The sequence below is a fragment of the Antechinus flavipes genome, chromosome 3 (assembly GCF_016432865.1).
Source record: "Antechinus flavipes isolate AdamAnt ecotype Samford, QLD, Australia chromosome 3, AdamAnt_v2, whole genome shotgun sequence".
Classification (NCBI taxonomy): Eukaryota; Metazoa; Chordata; class Mammalia; order Dasyuromorphia; family Dasyuridae; genus Antechinus; species Antechinus flavipes.
The window spans coordinates 6,894,302-6,915,748 of NC_067400.1; the positions used below are offsets into that span (position 1 = coordinate 6,894,302).

General features: G+C 38.8%; 1 protein-coding gene across 1 annotated transcript in view; it reads right to left on the bottom strand.

Annotated features, from left to right (window-relative positions):
- The window catches only part of TPRG1 (tumor protein p63 regulated 1), a 148,862-nt gene that overhangs the window by 2,776 nt on the left and 124,639 nt on the right, over nt 1–21,447 (bottom strand). Inside the window, exon 5 of the mRNA XM_051991657.1 lies at nt 9,375–9,528. Coding sequence (XP_051847617.1) covers nt 9,375–9,528 — 154 coding nt within the window. The remainder of the gene's footprint in view (nt 1–9,374; nt 9,529–21,447) is intronic.

Genomic DNA, 21,447 nt, shown 5'->3' on the forward strand with positions numbered 1-21,447 from the left:
TATTGCTATGCTTACACATTGACCTAGCTAATGCAACTTGATAGGTAAGTCCTAAAGGGCTTCATCCTTCAGTCAGTTAAGATCCTTTTGATAATTTAATTAATTAAAACATTCAATTAGCACCAAATCCTAATTAAAACATTAAAAAAAACCCAACAGTTATGTGACAGGTACTCTGCTAAGCCTAGAAATCCAAACAAAAGCAAAATCCTAAAGCAGTAGCTACGCTCATGGAGTTCACAATGTAAAGACAGAGACAACATGCAGACAAGATTTATAGAAGATCAGTTAGTGATTATTAACAAGAGGAAGCACTAACAGTGGAGGAAAGGAATTGGGGGGTCTAGTACAAGGGGTTTATGGGATTTATGACTTGAGGGAAGTTTGAGAAACTTCTTCTGGAGATGGGAAAAGAATAAAATTCAGATATAGGAATGACTAGAATTTGAAAATGTCTAGAGTGAGGAAATGGAAAGTCTTTCTGATGGAAAAACCAGGAGGTCAATGTCACTTAATCAGAGAGTATATGAGGAGAAGTAAGGTATATGAAGACTGGAAAGGTTGGAGAGAGGACATTATGAAGGTCTTTGAATATTAAATAGATAATTCTGTATTTAATTCTGGAAATGAGAGATTATCTTTTTTTTTTTCTTATAGTATTTGGATTAATGGCCAGAACATAATAGATATATAAGTGCTTGCATTGATGACTGACTGGAATGACATCCCCAAAATAGTGTGAGCACTGGTAATTCCTCCAGATTCTCTGCCCAAAATTCTTGAGATGCTATTATTCTTTATTCTTTATAAACATGTATTGGCAAAGCCTTTCTGTCACCCACGGGACATTCTTCCATTTGACACCAGTAGTAAATTTTCAGCCCAATAGTATTCAGAAGTCAATAATCAGACAATCTCAGACTTGATTTCAATATCTGAAAAAGAATTCTCTCTGCCACATCTGTGACAGTATTTTAGGACTTTCCTTTCACTGGCAAAGATGTTAGATTAGCAAATTTTGAAATTCCCTTCATATTCAAAGAAGACCAGGTAGAATAATTGGAAGAACATTTGATCTGTAGCCAGCAATCTGGATTCAAACCCTATGTGAATTTGGGCATTCCCTTCTCTGGGTCCAGTATCTTTCTAAATAATACAAGAGAGATGAATGGGATGACCTCAAGGGTCCCGTTCAGTTATAAATCTGTCTTTCTAAGATCTGAATCTTTCTGATGTATATAGCATTTCAACAACATGCTCCAACTATGAGGAACACAAGAGTTGAGTGGTTGTGTAATGATACTGGAATAATAAACTTAAGAAAGAGTGAGAAGTGAAAAGAGGAAAAAGAAAAGAAAAAAGAGATAGTTATAGAGAAGCATGTTGGGAATAACCTCTTTCTATAATGAGCTCTCAGTATTTTTTCTTCAGCAACAGTCTCCATAACCTGGATTAAATTGTGGGTTACAGTTCATTCGGAGTTCATTCAAGCTTAACAAGCACTCTCTAAAAAGACCCATTGTTCTGTCCAACCACCCAGAAAGAAGCTGGTTCTGGCTTTCAGGGATGAACCAGAAGTGTGAGCGTCTGATGAATCAGAGAGCTCCAGGTGGATCCATCTTGTGACCCTTGCCACAGTCCAAATTTTCATCCAGATTAAGTTTTGGCTCTGGTGTTTCGTCCTCAACTGATTTATTACTATTCCGTGTTATTATCTGGGTATTACCATGATTCATAATATTCAGAATTTGAAAAATCACTGAGATGCTTTTGACTCAACTCCTTTTTTTTTTTTCTGTGAGTCTCATCCCAAGGGAGAGACACCCTCGATCAATCACTCAACAAGGGCTTAGTAATCATCTACTTTGTGCTAAGCACTTTATGAGATTCTGGGGATAATAATATATAAATAAGGAATCTCTTGCCATTAAGAAGATTACCTTCTAATGGGTAAAACGATTATACATGTGTGTATAAAGAGTAAATGTAAACATAATCAATAAAATAAAAGTAGATAGATAAAAGGCAGTTGTGAGGAAAGGGCACTGATAATTTGGGGCAGATCATGATAGATTTTATATAAAAGATGTTAGCTAATTTAGGTCTTAAAGGAAGAAAGGGAATTGATGAATTGTAGGTGAGAATAGAGCATAATAAGAATTGGAAACATATCTTGGATACTGTTATTTTCAAAAACTGGGAGTGTATTCATGGTGGTGAGATTTGCTCGCCATTAAGAGGAGTTTTCACAGCAGAAGAAGTCAAGATGAGTCTCCAGCCCCTTCCCCCTCTCTGGTCCCATTCTAGGACAGACCTACACTCTGAGTGGCTGGCAGGAAGCTATCTTGTCCCAAAGCCAACGGAAACCAGTGATGCTCATGTGGGCTGGGGGAATCCTCTGAGCGAAATATTTGTGGTATACAGACTACAGAATGACTTCCTGTCTGCCAGCCACAACTGAGCTTGCCAGTCTAAGAAATCCTTCTATTTGGAATGCCAGATGAAGTGTGTTTTTGTTTTAGCATCCTAGAAGTAGAGATGTAGAGATGAAAGAGATCTGGGATTCATCTAATCTGACTTTCAATTTATAGAAGAGCAAAGTGAGGTGCAGGGATGCTAAGTGACTTGGTCAAGCTTCCATAGGTAATAAGGGACAGAATTGGGTTATTTGATGTTATTTCTTCTAACTCCAAAGGCAATGATTTTCATTTACATTATAGGACATTATCCTTCAGTTATACTGCTATCTATGGTATCCTATAAATAGTGCCTTCACAAAGTCTCACGAAGAGTTGTTCCTCACTTGTCCTTACCTGAAGAGTATGACATAGTTGGCGAAATGATGGATCAGTAGTGAGGAACAAGTGGGTTTCCATACTGCCTGACACGTGCAAACAATGAGATCATGAGCATATCGCTTCAGATCTCTAAAACTGGGTCCTCATACATAAAGAGAAACTGTTAAACTAGATGGTCTCTAAGGGTCCTTTCAGTTCTAAATCTGTGATGCTAAGAATGACAGGATGAGAAGGATATAACCATATGATTTGCAAAAACTATAGAACCAATGGGAAAAATCCCATATAGGTTGTTTTCATACTTAAAAAGTTTAGTGAAAACATGAATGAATTAATGAATAATTGAGTGAATGACAATTGGAATAAGAGTAAAATCAGAGATGAAATGGTCCACCATGTGACAGAGTGGCTGAGGGCAGGGAGTAGCTGAAGAATTTGTAGAGGTTATCCAAAGTGAATGATCTTGCAGGGTGATTTCTGAAAAGCCTAGAGAAACTTACAGGAGCTGAGGCTGAGTGAAATGAGTAGAACCAAGAGAACATTGTATACAGCAACAACTAGATTATGTAATGATCAACTCTGATGGATGTGGCTCTTTTCAATAATTCAGGTCAATTCCAATAGTCTTGTGATGGAGAGGCATTTGAAACCAGAGAAAGGACTGTAGGGACTGAATGCGGATCTCAATATAGTATAGTAGTATAGTTCACCTTTTTGTTGTTGTTGGCTTGCTTTTTTTTCTTGTTTTTTTTTTCTTTTTGATTTGACTTTTTTGTGCAGCATGCTAAATGTGGAAATATGTATAAAAGAATCATACATATTTGACATATATTGAATTACTTGTTAAATTAAGGGAGAGGGGAGAGAAGAAGAATAATTTGGAGCACAAGATTTTGCAAGATAAAGGTTGAAAACCATCTTTGCATATATTTTGAAAATAAAAAGCTCTTTTTTTTTAAATCACTCTTGAAAAAAGAAAAAAAATAGTGAATGATTTTCTCTCAGAAGATGGGTGCATCAAACTCCACTTGCAGACCTCAGTGGACACCAACTAATTCCCTCCAAAAGGAGGACCCAATTCCTCTGAACAGAATGTGCTTATGTGAATATTCAGTCTTGACCCAGAAGTAAAGGCATGTTGACTTGGATATGTAATCAAATAAATGTACAAAATTGATAGAGTGGGCAAAATTTGGGGCTGGATCTAAAATCATACAAATGTCCAATAAAATTCTCAGTACTTGACATTTATTTATTTATATTCCTACAAGGTGTTATGAGAAACTACATGATGAAAAATAATGATTAACACGCTAATGAATCTCACTGTTTCAAGTCTCTTCTCTCTCTACTCCAGTCTCCATTCAACTACCAAAGGAATTTCTCTCAAGTGCAGATATGACCATGTTACTTCTCTATTAAATAAACTCCAGGAGTGCCTGTTTAACTCTGAGATCAAATGAAATTCCTTGAAAGTCCTTTAAGAGCTGCCAGAAATGGGTCAAGTGAACAACAACAAAACGATCAGATAGTTGAATATCAATGATTGTTTAGCTTCCACTAAGAAAAACAGTGGTCCAATGGAAAGTGGTCCAGTAGGCAGAAGCTTCCTCTGTAAAGTTACCTAGTTCTTATATTCTCTGTATATTGCATATACCTATTTATGTCGATGTAATCTTCTATTAATATTTGAATAGGCTCTTTGAAGGCTGATACTCCTCAAGCATTTTTCTGTTTATCTCCAAGAACTAGCTAGTACTGAAAAAAAAAAAGAGCTTATTGATTGAGTTTGATAATTAACTCATTATCAATTAATCTAACAAGTGGACAAGTGGTTTTCTCAGGCAATGAATATTTCCTTCAGTGAAAGCAGAGTAGTCCCAAGATCTGAGAACAAAACCATCAAGGTTAGCTGCTGCCTTGACAATTAATAATTTGACTTGAAAAGGCTACAAGCCCAGACTAAAATCAAGGAGGAATTGGTGCATGACTTTTTATTTGCAAAGAATTGTGCACTTAGTGCGGTCTCTGAGACTGAGATGCAACCAAATAGGAACTGATTCTCTGCTGTTTGTTTTATTTTGGTCTAACAATAAACACCAAGAAAATAGAGGCTTTCCACAAGCCAGCACTACATTATCCATAGGTGGAAACATCCACTATAGCAAACGGAGTAATTTTGAATACTGTGGATAAGTTTAATTACTCTGGCAATATTCTTTCTAGAGATACCTACATAGAGGATGAAGTTGATGGATGTATCACTAGAGCTAGCTTAGTGTTTGGGAGTGTTTTTAGGGAAGTGTGGGAGAGAAGAGTCATAGACTCCCTACCAAACTACATACCTACAGAGCCATTGTTTTATGCCTGTGAAACCTTGACAGAGTAGAATCACCATGTCAGGAAATTGACATGTCTTAAGGAGATTCTGAAGATCAAATATCAGAATAAGGCAATGGATACTAAGGTTCTTTCACATGCTAAATCACTGGCCATTCAAACTCTCCTGCAGAGATCTCAACTCCATTGGTCCGGCCATGTTGTTTGAATGTCAAACTTATGTTTGCCTAAAAGACTGTTTTATAGAGAACTCATACCAGGAAAGCGCTCACGTGGCGATGATAAGAAGTAATATAAATACATGCTCAAACTCTCTCAGAAGAACTTTAATATTGATTTGGGGACGTGGGAAACACTGGCATAGGACTGTCCATCATAGCATGCTATAACAAAGCAAGTTCTATGCTCTACGAGCAAAGCAGAATCACTGATGCACAAAAGAAATGTCAGATGCACAAATTTAGAGTCATCTCCCCTCCAAATGATCATTTGGATTCTTTGTGACTGAGATGTGGTAGAGTCATCTGAGCTCACATTGGTCTGATCAACCTTAGTTGGACACATTGCCCCTTAAACCCAATATAGTGATGTCATTTTGGTTTTCTTTAAGCATGGAGGACAACAGTGAACCATTCTCAGCTTCTGATCGCTCTCAGTTTTCTAAGTCAAATGAGTAATGGTTTCAATAAAGAGCAGGGATAGATATACATAATAGATATCTATATGCATTTATTTATACATATTTATACATGTATATATGAAAAAGTATATATATGTACTTATTTAAACATATATGGATTTAAACACATATTTGTACGTCTAAATGTGTATCTGTATACATCTATATCTACCTCTTTATATATGTATATATATACACATTTATACATATATATGTACACATATACACACCCAGCACACACATACATACACACACACACACACATATATATATATACACACACACACACATATATAAATGTTTATATTTGTATTTGAACACACACACACACAAATGAAAAGGGGCAGCTAGCTGGCACAGGGCACAGAATATTGGGCCTGGAGTCAGGAAGAATCTGAGTTCAAATTTCATCTCAGACACTTCCTAGCTGTCTGACTCTAAGGAATTTAATAAATAAATTGATTTAGTTTCTAATCTATAAAATGAGGGGAAAAAATGACAAATCACTCCAATATCTTTGCTAAGATAATCCCAAAGGAAGTCACGGAGTTGCGTACGGGTGAAATGGATATAAGTATAAGAAAAAATATAAGAAAATATAACAATATAAGGACATAAGAAAAATGTCACATTTTATTTCTCTCTATAATTTTTTTTTTCTCTTTTCAACAGAGACACATGGCTCTATATAGTGTTTTTGTCTCTTTATATACATGTTTCTATATATTATATAGGATGCAGACACATGTGTGCATATGCACACATAAACACACATACTCATGGGGTTTTCTGGGCAAAGACACTGCAGTGGTTTGCCTATTTCTTCTTTGCCTCATTTTATAGATGAGGAAGCTGAGACAAAAAAAAAGATAAGATGACTTGACCAGTCTCAGGCCAGATTTGAATTCATGAAAATGAGTTTTCCTGATGCTATATGCAATGTGTTATCTACTGAACCACCCAGCTGCTCAGCTCCATTTATCTAAACATATCTATATATAGATATAGATATATGTAGATGAAGAGAAGGAAACACTTGCCATTTTTGAGGAGCAAAATATGATGTCAAGACCTGTAAGAATCTATGGCTGTGTTTTCCCCTAAATTTTAGGCTTTATTATAATGCGCCATCTCTCTGAAAGGGAGAACAAAAAAGAAGATAGATACACTTTCTCCTGCATCAACTTTGGCACTTCCTCAGAATCAAATATATTTAATTTTGAGCAATTTATCTTTGCCGGTTATGCACAAGGAAGTTAATGGAAGGAGAAGAGAAGGGGCTCGTGTGGATTGTGAAGAAGGGACACAAAGGCTCTCATTTGGAGAATTTCAGGCAGCTGCACTCAGTCTGGGTGACAGGAAAGTCATGTAACCTGACATTAATGCCACTAGCAGCATATTTGTCTGAAATCCTGCCCCCTTCCCCTCTTTCAACAAAAGAGGATCAAGTTATAACAACTCCGGCTGCATGCAAGCTGCTGGGTGGTTTGGGCCTTTTGTTTCTGTACGTCTCCCGTCCATAACCTCCATTGTTGCTGGGCCCTCCACAGGGGCTCACTTCAAATGCCAACAAAGCTCCGAACACACCGTCTCCCCTTTCACGGGCAAAGCCACCCCTTGCTTCCTGTTGACACAGGGTGACAAGAACAGGTTTTATGCCCAGGGGTCCAAATTCCCTTGTTGGGTGAGTCCTTCCAACCCTCTGGCCATAGGCTGCTGCCACGTGCAGGTTGCACAATAGGAAACATTACCAGAACCTGTATCTCCAATGAGTCAGGTCTTCACAGTCTAGACTTGAATAGCTCTCATTCCCTGTGTGATTATTTCCTGTGATTTTTGATTATAGAAAGGAGGACCCTCAGGCACATGGGCCAAAGAAGAGAAGATATGGTGGGAAGACGAGCGAGTGCTTTGGAATCTAAATTTAAATTGAAAATTAATGTGGTATTGTAGAAAGAGAATTTTAGAATCAGAACCCTACTTCTATTCTCTCATCTGAAAAATGGGAATGGTGACATTTGTACTATGTCCCTTAAAGGGTTACAGTGAGGATCCATGGGAAATATGGAAGTGAAGAATGATATTTGCTCCAGATGTGGGATTACATGGGGTGGGGGAACATCTGTAATAGAAAGTGTTTCCACCAGAATAGATCATCAGCTTTTCAGCATTATCAGTAACATCAATGGAGTGTTTCTTGGAGAATTTCCTAGGGTTTGGAAAACCTAAGCAAATTATCAGTGGTCATTTAGCTAGCATGTGTCAAAAGCAGAAATTTTTGAACCCAGATCTTCTTGATTTCAATGGACAGATAAGGTTTGATGCATATCATATTCATTCATCACATCCCTCTCCCATGAGAAGCCTCTAGAAGTGCATCAAATAAGCTAAAAAGAAAATAAGGATCAGAAATGTTTAGGTGTCATTGATCATTTATAATATCCATAAAGAAAGATTAATGTCCACCCAAATAAAAGAATACTGAGCTGGGGAGGGAGTGAAGGGGAAGAAGAAAAAGAAAGAAAGAAAGAGAGAGACAGAGAGAGACAGAGACTCTAACCCTGGACATTTTGCTTTGGATGAGTGAGTAGAAGGGTAGGTATTTTCATATATTGTTAGGGAAGCTGTGAAATGGCATAACCATTTTTAGAATGAACAATAGTTTGTAATTATGCAAATTCAATGACCAATATGTCCAGGCACTTTAAATAAGTGATTCCATTATTATGGTTATACCCCAAGGAAACTATTGCTTAGGAAAAAAAAAATTCCTCATACACTCCAAAATATTCATTGCAGTACTTTTTTTATGAAAATTAATAACTAGAAACAAAGTAGATACCCAGTGATTGAGAAATAAAAGAAAAAATGTGTATGTAAATATGACAAAATGTTATTGTGCTTTAAAATATCCATGTGATAAATACAGAGAAGCCTAAAAAGATTTATTGAGTTGATGCAGAGTAAATTCAACAGAACCAAGAAAACAATATGCACAATAGCTACAATTGTATAAACAAAAAGAGCAATATACTAGCAAATCAAAAGTAAATGTAACAAAAGTGTAAAAATCAAACAGGCAAGATAAGAAATCATCGACTTACCCTTTGTGGAGGGTAGAAGGTTAGACCTTGCAGATATTCTTGAATTTTTTGAATGTATTGATCAGTTCTAACTGTTTTTTTTTCCCTCTCTAAACAAATATTTTCCATAAAGGAAAATTCTCTGAAGGGGGAAAAGTGGGATATGTGTTGGAATAAGTATGTTGATGTAAAAAACAGAAAATATTGATAAAATATTTTTAAAAGTACAGAGATCAGGTTGAGTATTTATGATCCAATTCAACTCTTCCTTCCACTTTGGGGAAACTGAGACTCACATAAAAGAAAGAGTATCTCTAAGGTCAAACAGGCATTAAGTAGCACACTGAAGGTAGACTAAGTTAAATAATCTGAGTGTATTCCTTAATCATCTACTGTTTCTAGCATCCATATCTTTAGATATGTGTGGGTTTTGAGATTGTCTTTCCCAAGGGAACCATCCAAAGTCATACCTACCTTGCAAATTTCTTTGAATTTTTCACTGCTATTCTTCATGGGGTGCTCCGTAAAAGTAGCATAAGGAACTTTTGTGGACCAAGGATTCCAGCGGGACCAGAGGGACTGATCCTCACTCTTTCCCCAAAAGATGCGGATACCTTCCCCCTGCCTCCTGAAAAATGAATGGTCCAGCATTAGATTTATAAGGATACAAGCAAAGGAAGATGTTTCAAAGTGAAGTTTCTATGACTTAAGTACCCTTGGTCAGGGATAAGTTCCTCTAGTTACAAATAATAATTCTATGGATATTTATATAATAACATTTGTAAAGGACTTGATGGACATTGTCTCATCCAGTCTTGCAAAGTTAAGTGCTATCACAGCCCCCATTTTACCAGTAAGAAAACCAAACTGAAAGAGATTCAGCTACTTCTCCAGAGTTACATAGTGAGGAAGTATCAAAAGCAATATTCAAACTCAAATTTCTGATTTTAAGTCCAGTCATCTGTTCATGACATTGTCAACTTCTACCCTTTTCACCAAAACAAACAAATTAAGGAACAACTAAATGAATGAATAAATGAATGAAAAACATTTTCCAACCTAGGAACATTTTGTTAAAAACACAAATGACATCAAAAATAAGCTCCTGTTAAATTCAATCTTCTTAAAATCTTAGAAATGGAATATTCCCAATGTGAATTAAGAAAAGTCCCTGAATTTGGAATAGTGATACACATCTATAAACTCAGATCAAGGAGAAATAGAGTCAAAGGAAGCTAAGCCTTTAAGTTGTTTCAAATAAATATTGAACAAGTCTTTATTGCAAGACAACTCTAATTAAATAGTTAGCCCAATACGAGTATTGCCTTTTCTATACAGGGAAACTGATGTACAGGAAAATGAAGTGCTTGGTTAAGAGTCACACAGGTAGTTGGCAGCAGTTTGAATATAGTGCTGACTTCAAGTATGGGGATTTTTCCATGGCATGGGTTTTCTTTCTTTATGATCTTCTATTACTCTATGTGTATTGTCCCCAATGCAAGAATGAACTTCTTTACTTCATTCATTCATTCTAAGTAATATTTATTAGAAGCATGCTATTCACAAGGTCAAAGGAGCCAAATGAACAGAATAGAAAAGTATGGCTGTTGGTGAATGATCCTAGACCAAATGTTCAAAAATACTTAGAATCCTTCCAAACCATTGGGAAGATTGGGAAGCCGGATCAGTGGAGTCTGGTACAAAAGAATCCAGCTTTCTCCCTTCTTTCTTTCAGTCCTTCAGTCACTGTAAATAAGCTCTGAGACAGGCCAGGCTCCTACAAAGGAGGAATGAAGAAGCTGGGAATGTTTTACTTGGAAACAAAATGATTTAGATTAACTGCCTCCAAATATTTGGAGGCTGTCTTGAGAAGATATTAGATCCATTCTATTTAGTCACAGGATACAGAACTGGTGTCAGTGGGCAGAAGTCACAAAGATTTGGGTCAAATTTAAGGACCCTTTTCTCCATAATTACAAGGGAGATTTCAAAAGATGAGTGGGCAGCTTCAGGGTAGGAGTGTGAAGAAATGCATTGTTTTAGGACAAATTCTATGAAGACAGAAGACACAGATTCAAAATTTGGCTTTTTGCCATGACTTTGGGCAAATCCTACCTCTGGTCATCAGTTTTCTCAGTTTCCTTGTTCTGCTAACAAGGCATCGATGATTTTCAAATTCCTTCTCAGTTCTACTTCTGTTAATGCAATCATTCAAGTTGCTATTAGATGTCTAACCACTTCTCAGGAGTAGTTGAGAAGGAAATCCAGTTCATATTGACCTAAGAAGTCCCTTCCAACTCTGAGATATCGGTTCCACATATTCTCCTGGTGTACAAAGTTTATGATCAACTCAGTCTTAGGAATAGTTCCACAGTGATTTTTAATGTCTATTTCAGGAAAGGGAATGGAATTGTATTATTGCAACAGATATTTGGAGTATAATGGATCAAAAGCCTGCCCTGAAGGAAGGAAGATTTGGCTTCCAGTGTTATCTCTAACACATTCTGATTATGTGATGCCAGACAAGTCACTGACACTTTTACTGAGAGATGATGGGGACTAAAAAGATAAATTTGTGACCAACAACATTTCCCACATTTTCTAAGAGCAAGATATTCTTGGATTTGCTGCAGCTGTTATATGCAAAGTGCTTTGTCTTTTTTTCTGCCCCAGATACAATTCAAAATCCATTTCTATTCTTGATGGATGAAATTGGCCTGGTCTTTCCACTTTTGGCATTCCCCCTTGCCTATAGATGAGACCCGTGTATAAAAGCCATCTGTATTGACATCTTTAACTGACATCAGCTTTCTCTGCAGTGGTTGTAGTATTTATCTATGTATCAAAGACGCCGCAAAGGAATAAGAGGGAGCCTTAAATTACTGGAAAAAATGGAAAACATAGAGGGAAAAATTAAGGAATCCAAATGTCAGAAAGAATGTGATTCTTATTAAAAATGGGAATATCAGGAAGGATAGTGAGGTTTCTTGTACTAGGACATGGTTTTGCACAGATTTTGAGTTTCAGATGATGGCAAGACTTTTAGGTAGAAACACCCAATAGTCCTTTGAATATGGAAACTGTGCTTGGAAGAGGAAGCAGAACTGGAGATGATTATTTAGCAATTATCCGCATTAGATGAGAGTTAAAATTTTAGGAATATGTGAAATCTTAGAGAGGAAAGTGTAGAAAGGGTACAGAAGAACACAAATGTGATGATTGCACTTTGAAAAAATCCCCAGCGCCACATGGAAATTAAGAGGAAAAAGAGCTCAAGAAAGAAGGCAGAATAGAGATACTTGACGGGAATATAAGGGGTACTAGATACTTAAGAGATGAACAAAGTTGCGAGTTTGTGTCAGTTGTCCTACAGAGATGTGCAATAGGATGGGGATCTATGGAGGGAAGACGGCTGGGTTTGGCGATGAATTTGGCATTGGTGACCTTCCAGAATCACTGTTGATTCATCTTGCTTCATGACACCTACTTTGGTACTCTGCTCTGATTTCTCCTTTGAATAAATCCAGCTTGATAAGATTCCATCCCTTTTAATTCAACAAGCACATATTAAGTGTCTACTTCATGCCAAATACCATGCTTACTTGGCACTGGGAATACCAAACCACAGATGAAACAGCACTTGTACCCAAGAAGCTTGCGTTTTACTGGGAAGTAAAGGGGAGTAATATGGGGCAAATACACTGAAGGAATAGAATATAGTATAAGAAAAGTAACAGAAGTGAGAGAGAACACTTAAAATTAGAGAATTCAGGGAAGTTTCAAAAAGGAGGAGGAAATGTAGCTGAGCCTAGGAAGAAATAAAGGGTTTAAAAGCTGAAGATAAGGAGTGATTATGATTCAGGTAGGGAGGTCAGCTTGTATGAATGCACAGATATGGGTGAAGGAATGGCAATCCATTCCATTGGTGACAAAACTATTGTATTTCCCCCTCCTTCCTCCCCCAACTTCGATTCGGATTCTGATTCCATACCCAGCACAGGACAGTCCATCTCCCTCTATCACAGATCTCAAAGGCCCAGGTGCACTGGGCGTGGTGCGCTCAGCGTTGCCAGAAAGATTCCATTGATAAATGGGAGCTGGAATTGTGGCAGGCTTGTGGGGAGTGGGGGTGGGGGGGGCACTGAGTAATCTGACTAGAATGTCCGTGGGTTTTACTCTTGGCATGCATCTGGCAGAAGCTGTGGTCTGCGGTTTCAGCCCTCTTGGATGCAGAAATGCCTGAAGGTTAATCCAAGCTCAGGGGCTTTGCACCCAATTGGGGCTAAAACAAAAAGCCTGAAACTCTAGCCATCCAAACCAAGTACCATGGAGGTCTCATTTCTCCTGGAAACCAAATCCTGGGATTTCTGGAGTGAAAAACCTAAGCTTAATGGTGATGCCATCCCGAAGCTGTCATTTCCTGAGTTTGTCAATTCGGGGAAGGGAGACTGTTCTGGTTGCTGAAAATGCAAGCCAGCTTCTGCATGTGTGCATGAATACACATACAAACTCAAAAATACATACACACACACACGCACTGAATACGCACTTCAGGGGGTTCAACACAAAAACTTGGCTACTTTGTACAATAAAAAATGAAGGAGAGCATTTGGCACAGGCTCCCACCCTGTTCTCAGATTTTGACAATTATTTTTGAAAGCTGAAACCTAATCATTTTTGTACTTAATCCTTTGGGGGAAAAGAAAGAAGCAAAAGAAAAAAGTTCTTAAAAAAAAAAAAAAAGCTTGCATACCTCTAAAGTCTCCTTCCTCCCTCCCACCTCCTCAGGTGTTGAAGACATTTCTAAACCTCCCTGCATTATGCTGTTTTTTCTTCTTCTTGCTTCTCCCCTCTTCCTTCCTTCCTTCCTTCCTTGCTTGCTTCCTTCCTTCTTTCTTTCTTTCCTTCCTTCCTTCCCTGCTTCTCGCCTTCCTTCCTTTCTTTCACTTCCTTCTTTCCTCTTCCCTCTTTCCTTTATTTTTCTTTCTTTCTTTCTTCCTTTCTTCCTTCTCTGTCTTTCTTTCTTTTTTCTTCCTTCCTTCCTTCCTTATCTCTTCCTTTTCTTTTTCCTTTTCCCCCAATTTTCTTTCTTCCTTCCTTCCTTCTTCCTCCCTCCCTCTTTCTCTCCCTTTCTTTCTTTCTTTCTTTCTTTCTTTCTTTTTTCTTTCTTTCTTTCTTTTTCTTTCTTTCTTTCTTTCTTTTTTCTTTCTTTCCTTCCTTCCTCCCTTTCTTTCCTCTTTCCCTCCTTCTATGCCTCTGTTTATCTCACTATGTCTGTGTGTGTGTCTGTGTCTCTGTTGCTGTCTTTACTTCTGTCTCTCTCTCCTTCTCCCTCCCCCCCCCTCTCTCTCTCTTTCCTTCTTTTTCTTATAACAGAATGCAAACTCAATGAATATTCTATGGATATGTGGTTAATGGAGCATTTTGGCTCGAGTCCATTAAAACATCTTGCACAATGGAATTATTTACTGCTTCATATGTCAATTTATGTGCTGTGTGCAAATTTGCTTCTATCCAAAGGGGATGAAAATTTGCCAAGCTGGCTGAAGTAATAACACATTCCTTATTATCCCCCTCCATAGTAGCCCCAAAATAAAGTATAAGCATGAATGCCTAGGGATATAATAGAACTAATGGTCTGTTTGTCTTTCTGATGCTCTCTATCTAAATGACAGAATCTACCAACAACTTCTGTTTTCTAAACTACAGTAGTGGGATGATGAGAAAAGGAGTCATTTTGAGGTCTTTGGACATAGCATTGAACCATTCATTGTATATATTTTGCTTCTATTACTTTTGACAATTCACCACCTCCCTGGGTCTCAGTTTTCTCATCTGTAGAATAAAGCTTTGAACTACATGATTGTTGAGGTCCCTTTTTATTTCTAGATCAAGGTTTTCAAGGTTTTGAAGGCTGTCATGGACATTGGTGGGAAGTCAGTTCCGTGACCAAACAATACACTTTATGTCCACCAATATTATTTATGAAGATGGTCTTGGGAATGGGTTAGGCTGACAGACACTCTAACAACTCATACACTATAAGTGCAAGAGACAAGGTTTGCTATGATGGCTATGGGATACAGGTGTGGTAGACGGGGCTACATCTATTTAGAGGTTTAGATTTGAACACAGTAGAGCTGAGAAGACTTTTCAGTAAAGCAGAAACACTGGAGGATCCTTTCCAGAGCCCTGATTCTAATGCCATGATGGACCTTACAGATTCTTTCATCAAACCCTTACTTTTCACAGATGAAGAAACTGACCAAATAGACAAGCAGAGTCAGGTCAGCTTATTGGACATGAATCTGGAGGCAAACCCCTACGTGGGGGAAGCAAAGCGGAATCATTAAAGAGGAAATCAATCCGGGAAAACCACACCAAACCAAAATGGGGATATGGAATGACATGAAATGAGGCTGGGAAGCATTATGGTTGGGAGTCAAGGGTTAGACTAGACCAAGGCCAAGGAACAGATTGGAAGAAATAGTCACGGATGCTAGAATTCTTTCTTCCCTTTGACCTTAGTTCCTGGCAGCCCACCTCACCCACAGATCCTGATTTGTGGACTTATATTTCAATATCAATGCATTTGAAAGATACTTATTCTATAAGATGAGGCTAATAGAGCACTTTGCATAGGTAATAAGAGGGATTTTTTTAGGGGAAGAGTGAGTGATGTGAGATAAATTAGATTATTATTGAATTCTCTTTCTCTTCTCAAATGATGTGATTTTGTGAGTTCTAGGATCAGGAATATACAATAAGAGCTAGAAGGAAAATCAGACAGAAGAGAGATACAGAGATATACACATACAAATATACATTTACATATGTTTTTATAGATAGACATAGATATAATCATACATATATGTGTGTAGATGTGTGAAATATATTTATATATGTGTACACACATAGACATGTGTATATATGTATATATACATATATGTATACAGACACGTGTGTGTGTGTGTGTGTGTGTGTGTGTGTCTTCGGTAGGTAGTCACCTAGCAGAAAGTCACTATTTCTGAGTTCAAATCCCTACTTGGCCATGCATTTGGCTTTAAAGTACTAGAGTGATTTTCCTAAAGTATTGTCAGAGTTAAGTCCCCTGCTGTTTTTCTCTCCTTTGTATACTTGGTCCATGGCCAGAAGGGCTGAAGCATCTAATTCATACAGAACTTTATTGGGTCTCCAGGATTTGTTATACACTAAAAACAAGAGGAAAAGATGAGTATAATTCCTAACTTAACGAGAATTCAGAACCAGTTCAGAAAGCTGTATGAATAAGGAACGACCCAAGTGTAAAGATTAAGCAATAAATTCTGAAGCATAATGGAATTAAGATTTCTAGTGAGTACTTTATCAATCCTTGGGGATTAATTGAGTGATTGATTAAAAAGAACTCTTTCTGGTCTGTTTTCTCATCTCAACATTCAAGGTGAAGTCTAGTCCATAATTGATGCTCCATTAGGTGCTGGCTCTTATTTTTTCTCATAGCAGGATATAATGAGCTTTTTTTTCCCCCTCCCCATTCCACTTCCATTCTAGCCTTCACTGAATCTCTTCCCTCAAACACCGTAAGTGTAAGAAAAAGTGACTCCAAGTCTCAGCTCTCCAGGAAGAATAGCAGCCTCCATTATCTCAGAGGACTACACCTCCTTTCTACTCATCTCAAATCTCAAAACTCAACAATAGAAGTAAAAAAAACATAGCTTAAGGCATCAGATCCCAATTTATGAGGAAGCACAGACATTAACTTCTGCTCTAAATGTTGGGTGTGTGCTTGTAAGTCAGAGTGAGCAAACATTGTGTGTGTGTGTGTGTGTGTGTGTGTGTGTGTGTGTGTGTGTGTGTGCGTGCTAAGAGAAGGAAGAAAGAAATCAGCTCAGAGGGGGCACACTATTTTTCCCCATTCTTTTACAACTCATGCTTATTGAAAGACAGGCTTCTGGGGCTTCGTGAAATGTTAGCCCCTTGTTAATTTAATTAGCACAAAAGGGGGCACCGAGTTGGCACCTCGGAGGGTATTAAATGCTGCTTTGCTGACTATATGACCTCAGACGAAATATTTTCCATGACAGGAACCCCAAAGACGCTGGCACCGAGTCAGAAAGGAGGTTTTCAGAACGTGTTTACATTCTGTCCATGGCCCCCGGCTGTTCCAAACCCATCAGCAGGTGCTGCCTTTCTCTGTTCTTTGCTCACCTGGCTCAGGACCAGAAGGTTCCAGGGCCTTGGGCTCAGCAAGCTTAACCATTTATTGACATGGGTGGCCCAGAAACTCAATAGACTGATTTATTCCGCACTGGAAACAAGAGAGAAAATCTAGCACAATTTCAGAATTTGGAGAGGATCCACAGGAAATCTATAAAGAAGACTTAAGGTGGGAGAGAACCTAAATAAAAAGATTCAAAGGCCTTGGCCTATTCACATTGACCACAAAAGTAGAATTTAAAGTCTTTGTAATGTTCTCAGAGGATATGAAAATCATAGAATCTCAGAGTTGGAATGGAATTCAGAAGTCACTATATTGGACTCCTGTCTGAATTGGAACTATCTCCAAAAGATTGATGGAATATCATTATGTCATGTCTTCTTGAATATCTTCAGTGATGAGGAACTCACTACCATTGAAGTGACCCATTTCCTTTGGGGATCAGACAATCATTAGGCAATAGTACTTTATAGCAAGCCATCCCAGCCTGGCTGCCTTTCTCATGATAATTCCTCAGCAGAAATAGATCCAAGCCCCCATTCTACTTGATAGCGGCCCTTAATCTTTCCTTCTTCCCAAGAGAAACCATGAATGGTTCAAAGAGACTTGGGAAACCTTCAGAACGCTATTGGATCTGCTTGTCCTTGCCAAGGAAGAGGCGCTGCTCATTATGATGTCAATAGAGCAACTTGTGATTTTCATAGGGAAAAAATGTATTAAAGAAATCACCTGAAGAACCTACCGAGCAAAACTTCCCCAGAAAAGGGGCCCAAACCTATAGTGAGAGGAAGAGAAGACTAGCCCCGAGACAATCCAGCTGCTACCTGCGGCTTCCTCGTCACCGCATCCAGAACCAGCTGAGAACTGATGTTTCTTAGGATTGCAGGAGAATCCACAAAAGAGGGAGGCTTTATGGCCTGACACGTGGGGAGAACTGCACAGAGGCTACGATGGCATGATGTGCCCAGAGGGCAATCACGGAGCCACAGAAGCATTTCCTGAGTGTTGAACAAATCATAGAAGGGACCCATTCTCTGCCCAGTGTCTTAAATAAATACAATTCACAAGCGTATAGCTTTAATGAAAAGAAAGCACTTCCACCTACTTACCTACTTAAGCATTTCAAGAACTGGGGGAGAGGCAGGATGTTTCTTGGGAAGGGAGTGGGGGGAGCAGTGTAATGACTAATGGAGAAAGAAGGTGCAGCTAGGAAATGCAATGGATATTCCATTGGCTCGGAGTCCAAAAGTTCAGACACTTTTGTGTATGATCCTGGGCAAGTCACGTAACCCCTGCCTACATAAAAGTGGAAAAGAAATAGCAAATAAGTAAGTGCCAAGAAAACCCCACAGGTGGTCCACGGTGTCATGAAGAGGTGGTTACAAAGGAACTATAATTTATAAAGAACCACCCTCAAAGTCCTGGAAATCAAGTCAATAAGCCTTTATTGAATGCTTTCTATGTTCCTAGTACTGTGCTAAGCACTGGGGATATAAAAATGACTTGTCACCTACACTGAACAAATGAGTCAGGAAGACTTTTTTTTAACTACTTCCTTTGTGTGCAATCTGTGATGTCACTTCTAGGGGATCTCCCAGAGCAAAAATCCATCCACTGAGGCAGAGAAGCACCCCCCTTTTACCTTACGGACTTCGAGAGTTGCCTGTGGTCCTAACATAGAGCTCTGAAACAGATTTTCCTGAGTGACTTTCCACAAGTTCTCTACTTGGTCTGACATACTGTTTCCTCATGAAGAGTCTATTGGTTTTTCACCAATGGAAAGTCCTTTCATTATGGGCTCTAGAATAATATCTCAACTACGAGAGAACTACATTTCCAAAGTTTATTGAGCTAGAAACAGCCTGTCATGGAAATCAGTGTGTTCAGGGCTCTATGCACGCACTCTAAATGTGGGGCAGAGATCTGTGTTGGAGGCCACCCAACCCACTGATTTCCATCTTGTACAATACAGTTCTCTGCTTTTACGGCCTTTACATTTCCCTGCATCCAATATTCCCCACTAAGAACTCATCCACCAGTCATGAATACAGGCTTCTGGAGAGGAAGACTAATTTTCTTTCTCACACTTCTCTATATGCTCCACACAAATCCTTTAGGCTGTATTTCCTCTCTATACCCTCAAGGATGTGTTAGAAAATTCATTTCATCAGTCTGACTACTTAGGCAATGGGATGCCAGAGGCTGTGTACTAGATCCAGAAGGAGAAAATGGCATTTGAAATTCTACTCCTCTGCTAAGAGACCATTGTGAGCTTGGGCAAATCCTGTCATTTCTTAGCTGCCATCTCTTCATGGAAGAAATGAGGAAGTTGCGATCCAGTGTTTCCAACTCTGAATCAGTGACCTATTGGGATAACCTTCGTGTTCAAAGATGTCGTCTCTCTCCAAGTGTCGAAGCAAATTCTCTAAATTGTAAAATGAGAGATTTGAAATAGATGTTTTTAAGACTCCATTTCATCTCTGAATTTGTAAATTTATGTTCTAGGCAGTTGGTTTTTCCGTTCAGAACATATGATGACTATTGAGATCAGGGAGTGTGTAAACAATGATCCTCCATTGAATGGACCCATGTAATAATTGATTGATGTCTGCTTTCTGAGACCGTCCCCAGCTATTTTTGCCATTCCTGTCTATTAGAATATAAGCTCCATGAGGATGAGACTTTATGATCCAAAAAGGCAGTGTGGTAGAGCCCAGAGAGTTCCATATCTAGAGTTAGAAGACCTGAGCCTACCTTCTGTCTCAGCCCCACACTTCCTGTCAGACCTTAGAAATTCAATTTGCTTCATGGGCCTTAGTTTTCTCAGCCACAAAGTGGTTAATTCCAATACCTCCAAATGGTCCCTTTTAGTACATTCTCTCTGTGATATGATTTTACATTTAAATCCAAGATGGCACTGAGCACCCTCTGGATCAACATGAGAGGAACGAGCCAATAATTCTTGAAATGGAGTCATGTGAAACTGGCATCACAGCCAATCCCAGCCCTTCTTGCCCTTTCTTCTAATCTATAAGATCCATGAATGTAGAGCCTTTTCTGCTAATCTGCCTCGGTGCAGTGCACACTGAAGGTGGCCTTTCATGGTCTCTGAATTGGCCATGGGCATTTAGAAGTTATCATAATAATTGTCTTTAGAGAAGCCCTCTGACATCAAGTGGGCCGATCCTATTGCCACAGGTGGCCGCTGTTCTTGCCCTGAGTTCATTTTACTGCAGACACCAGTTGCCAAGCACAGGTTGGGTCACCGGAATGCCAACTGCTGTGGCCTGGGCTTGGAGAAGGCAGCCAAGCAAGCTCCCTAAGGAAAACAAAGCAAGCTCCCGAAGGAAAACATGCTTTCATAAAGAAAACATTTTTAGGGCCTATCCTTTAAGTAAAATAAATCAATGGAAACATTCAGCAATTGGTGTAGCCTCCAGGGCTTTGCTTTCAGTGTTGTTATTATTATTTTTTGCTCCAAGCATGGAAGAACCAAGCCTGAACATGTTTGACATCTCTAAGGAGAGGGAAGAAGGATCCAGCTCTAAGAAATATTGTTGTTCCCCCTCTTTGCTCCCCAAATCTAAACTGGAGCAGGAAAAAGGGGGATTCCCTCACCCACCATCTTCTTCTGTACTTCCCAGATACAGCTGGATAGTGACATTGCCCTTGGAGTTTGGCAACAAGTGTGTCTTTAGTGGTAAATAACACAACAAAGATCCAAAAGTCACAGTCCTCCTCTGAGACCAAATTTGAGTAGTGTCACTAACTTCATCCTCTACCCCCATTCCAAGCCCTATGGTTCTGAGTGTAGGACTTTATAAATTCAGGTATTCTTATTTCTTCCCTCCTTCCCTCCTTTTCTTTCTTCTTTCCTTCCTTCTTTCCTTCCTTCCTTCCTTCCTTCCTTCCCTCTTTCCTTCCTTCCTTCTTTCCTTCCTTCCTTTCTTCCTTCCTCCCTTCTTTTCTTCCTTCTTTCCTTCCTTCCTTTTTTCCTTCCTTCTTCCTTCCTTCCTTCTTCCTTCCTCCTTCCCTCCCTCCCTCCCTTCCTTCTTTCCTCCCTTCCTTCCTCTCTTCCTTCCTTCCTTCTTCCTTCCTTCCTTCCTTCCTTCCTTCTTCCCTCTATTTCTCCCTCCTTCTACCTATTTATCTATGCATCTATTTATATATGCATATATGTATCTACCTATGTATCTCTCCATCTACATATTTTTGTACTGTGTATCTATATGTATATATAGACATACATTTATTTATATATCCAGTTTCATTGGGTATATTATTTGAACACCTGTCCTGTAGAGAAGAGAAAGACATTGAGCCATGACA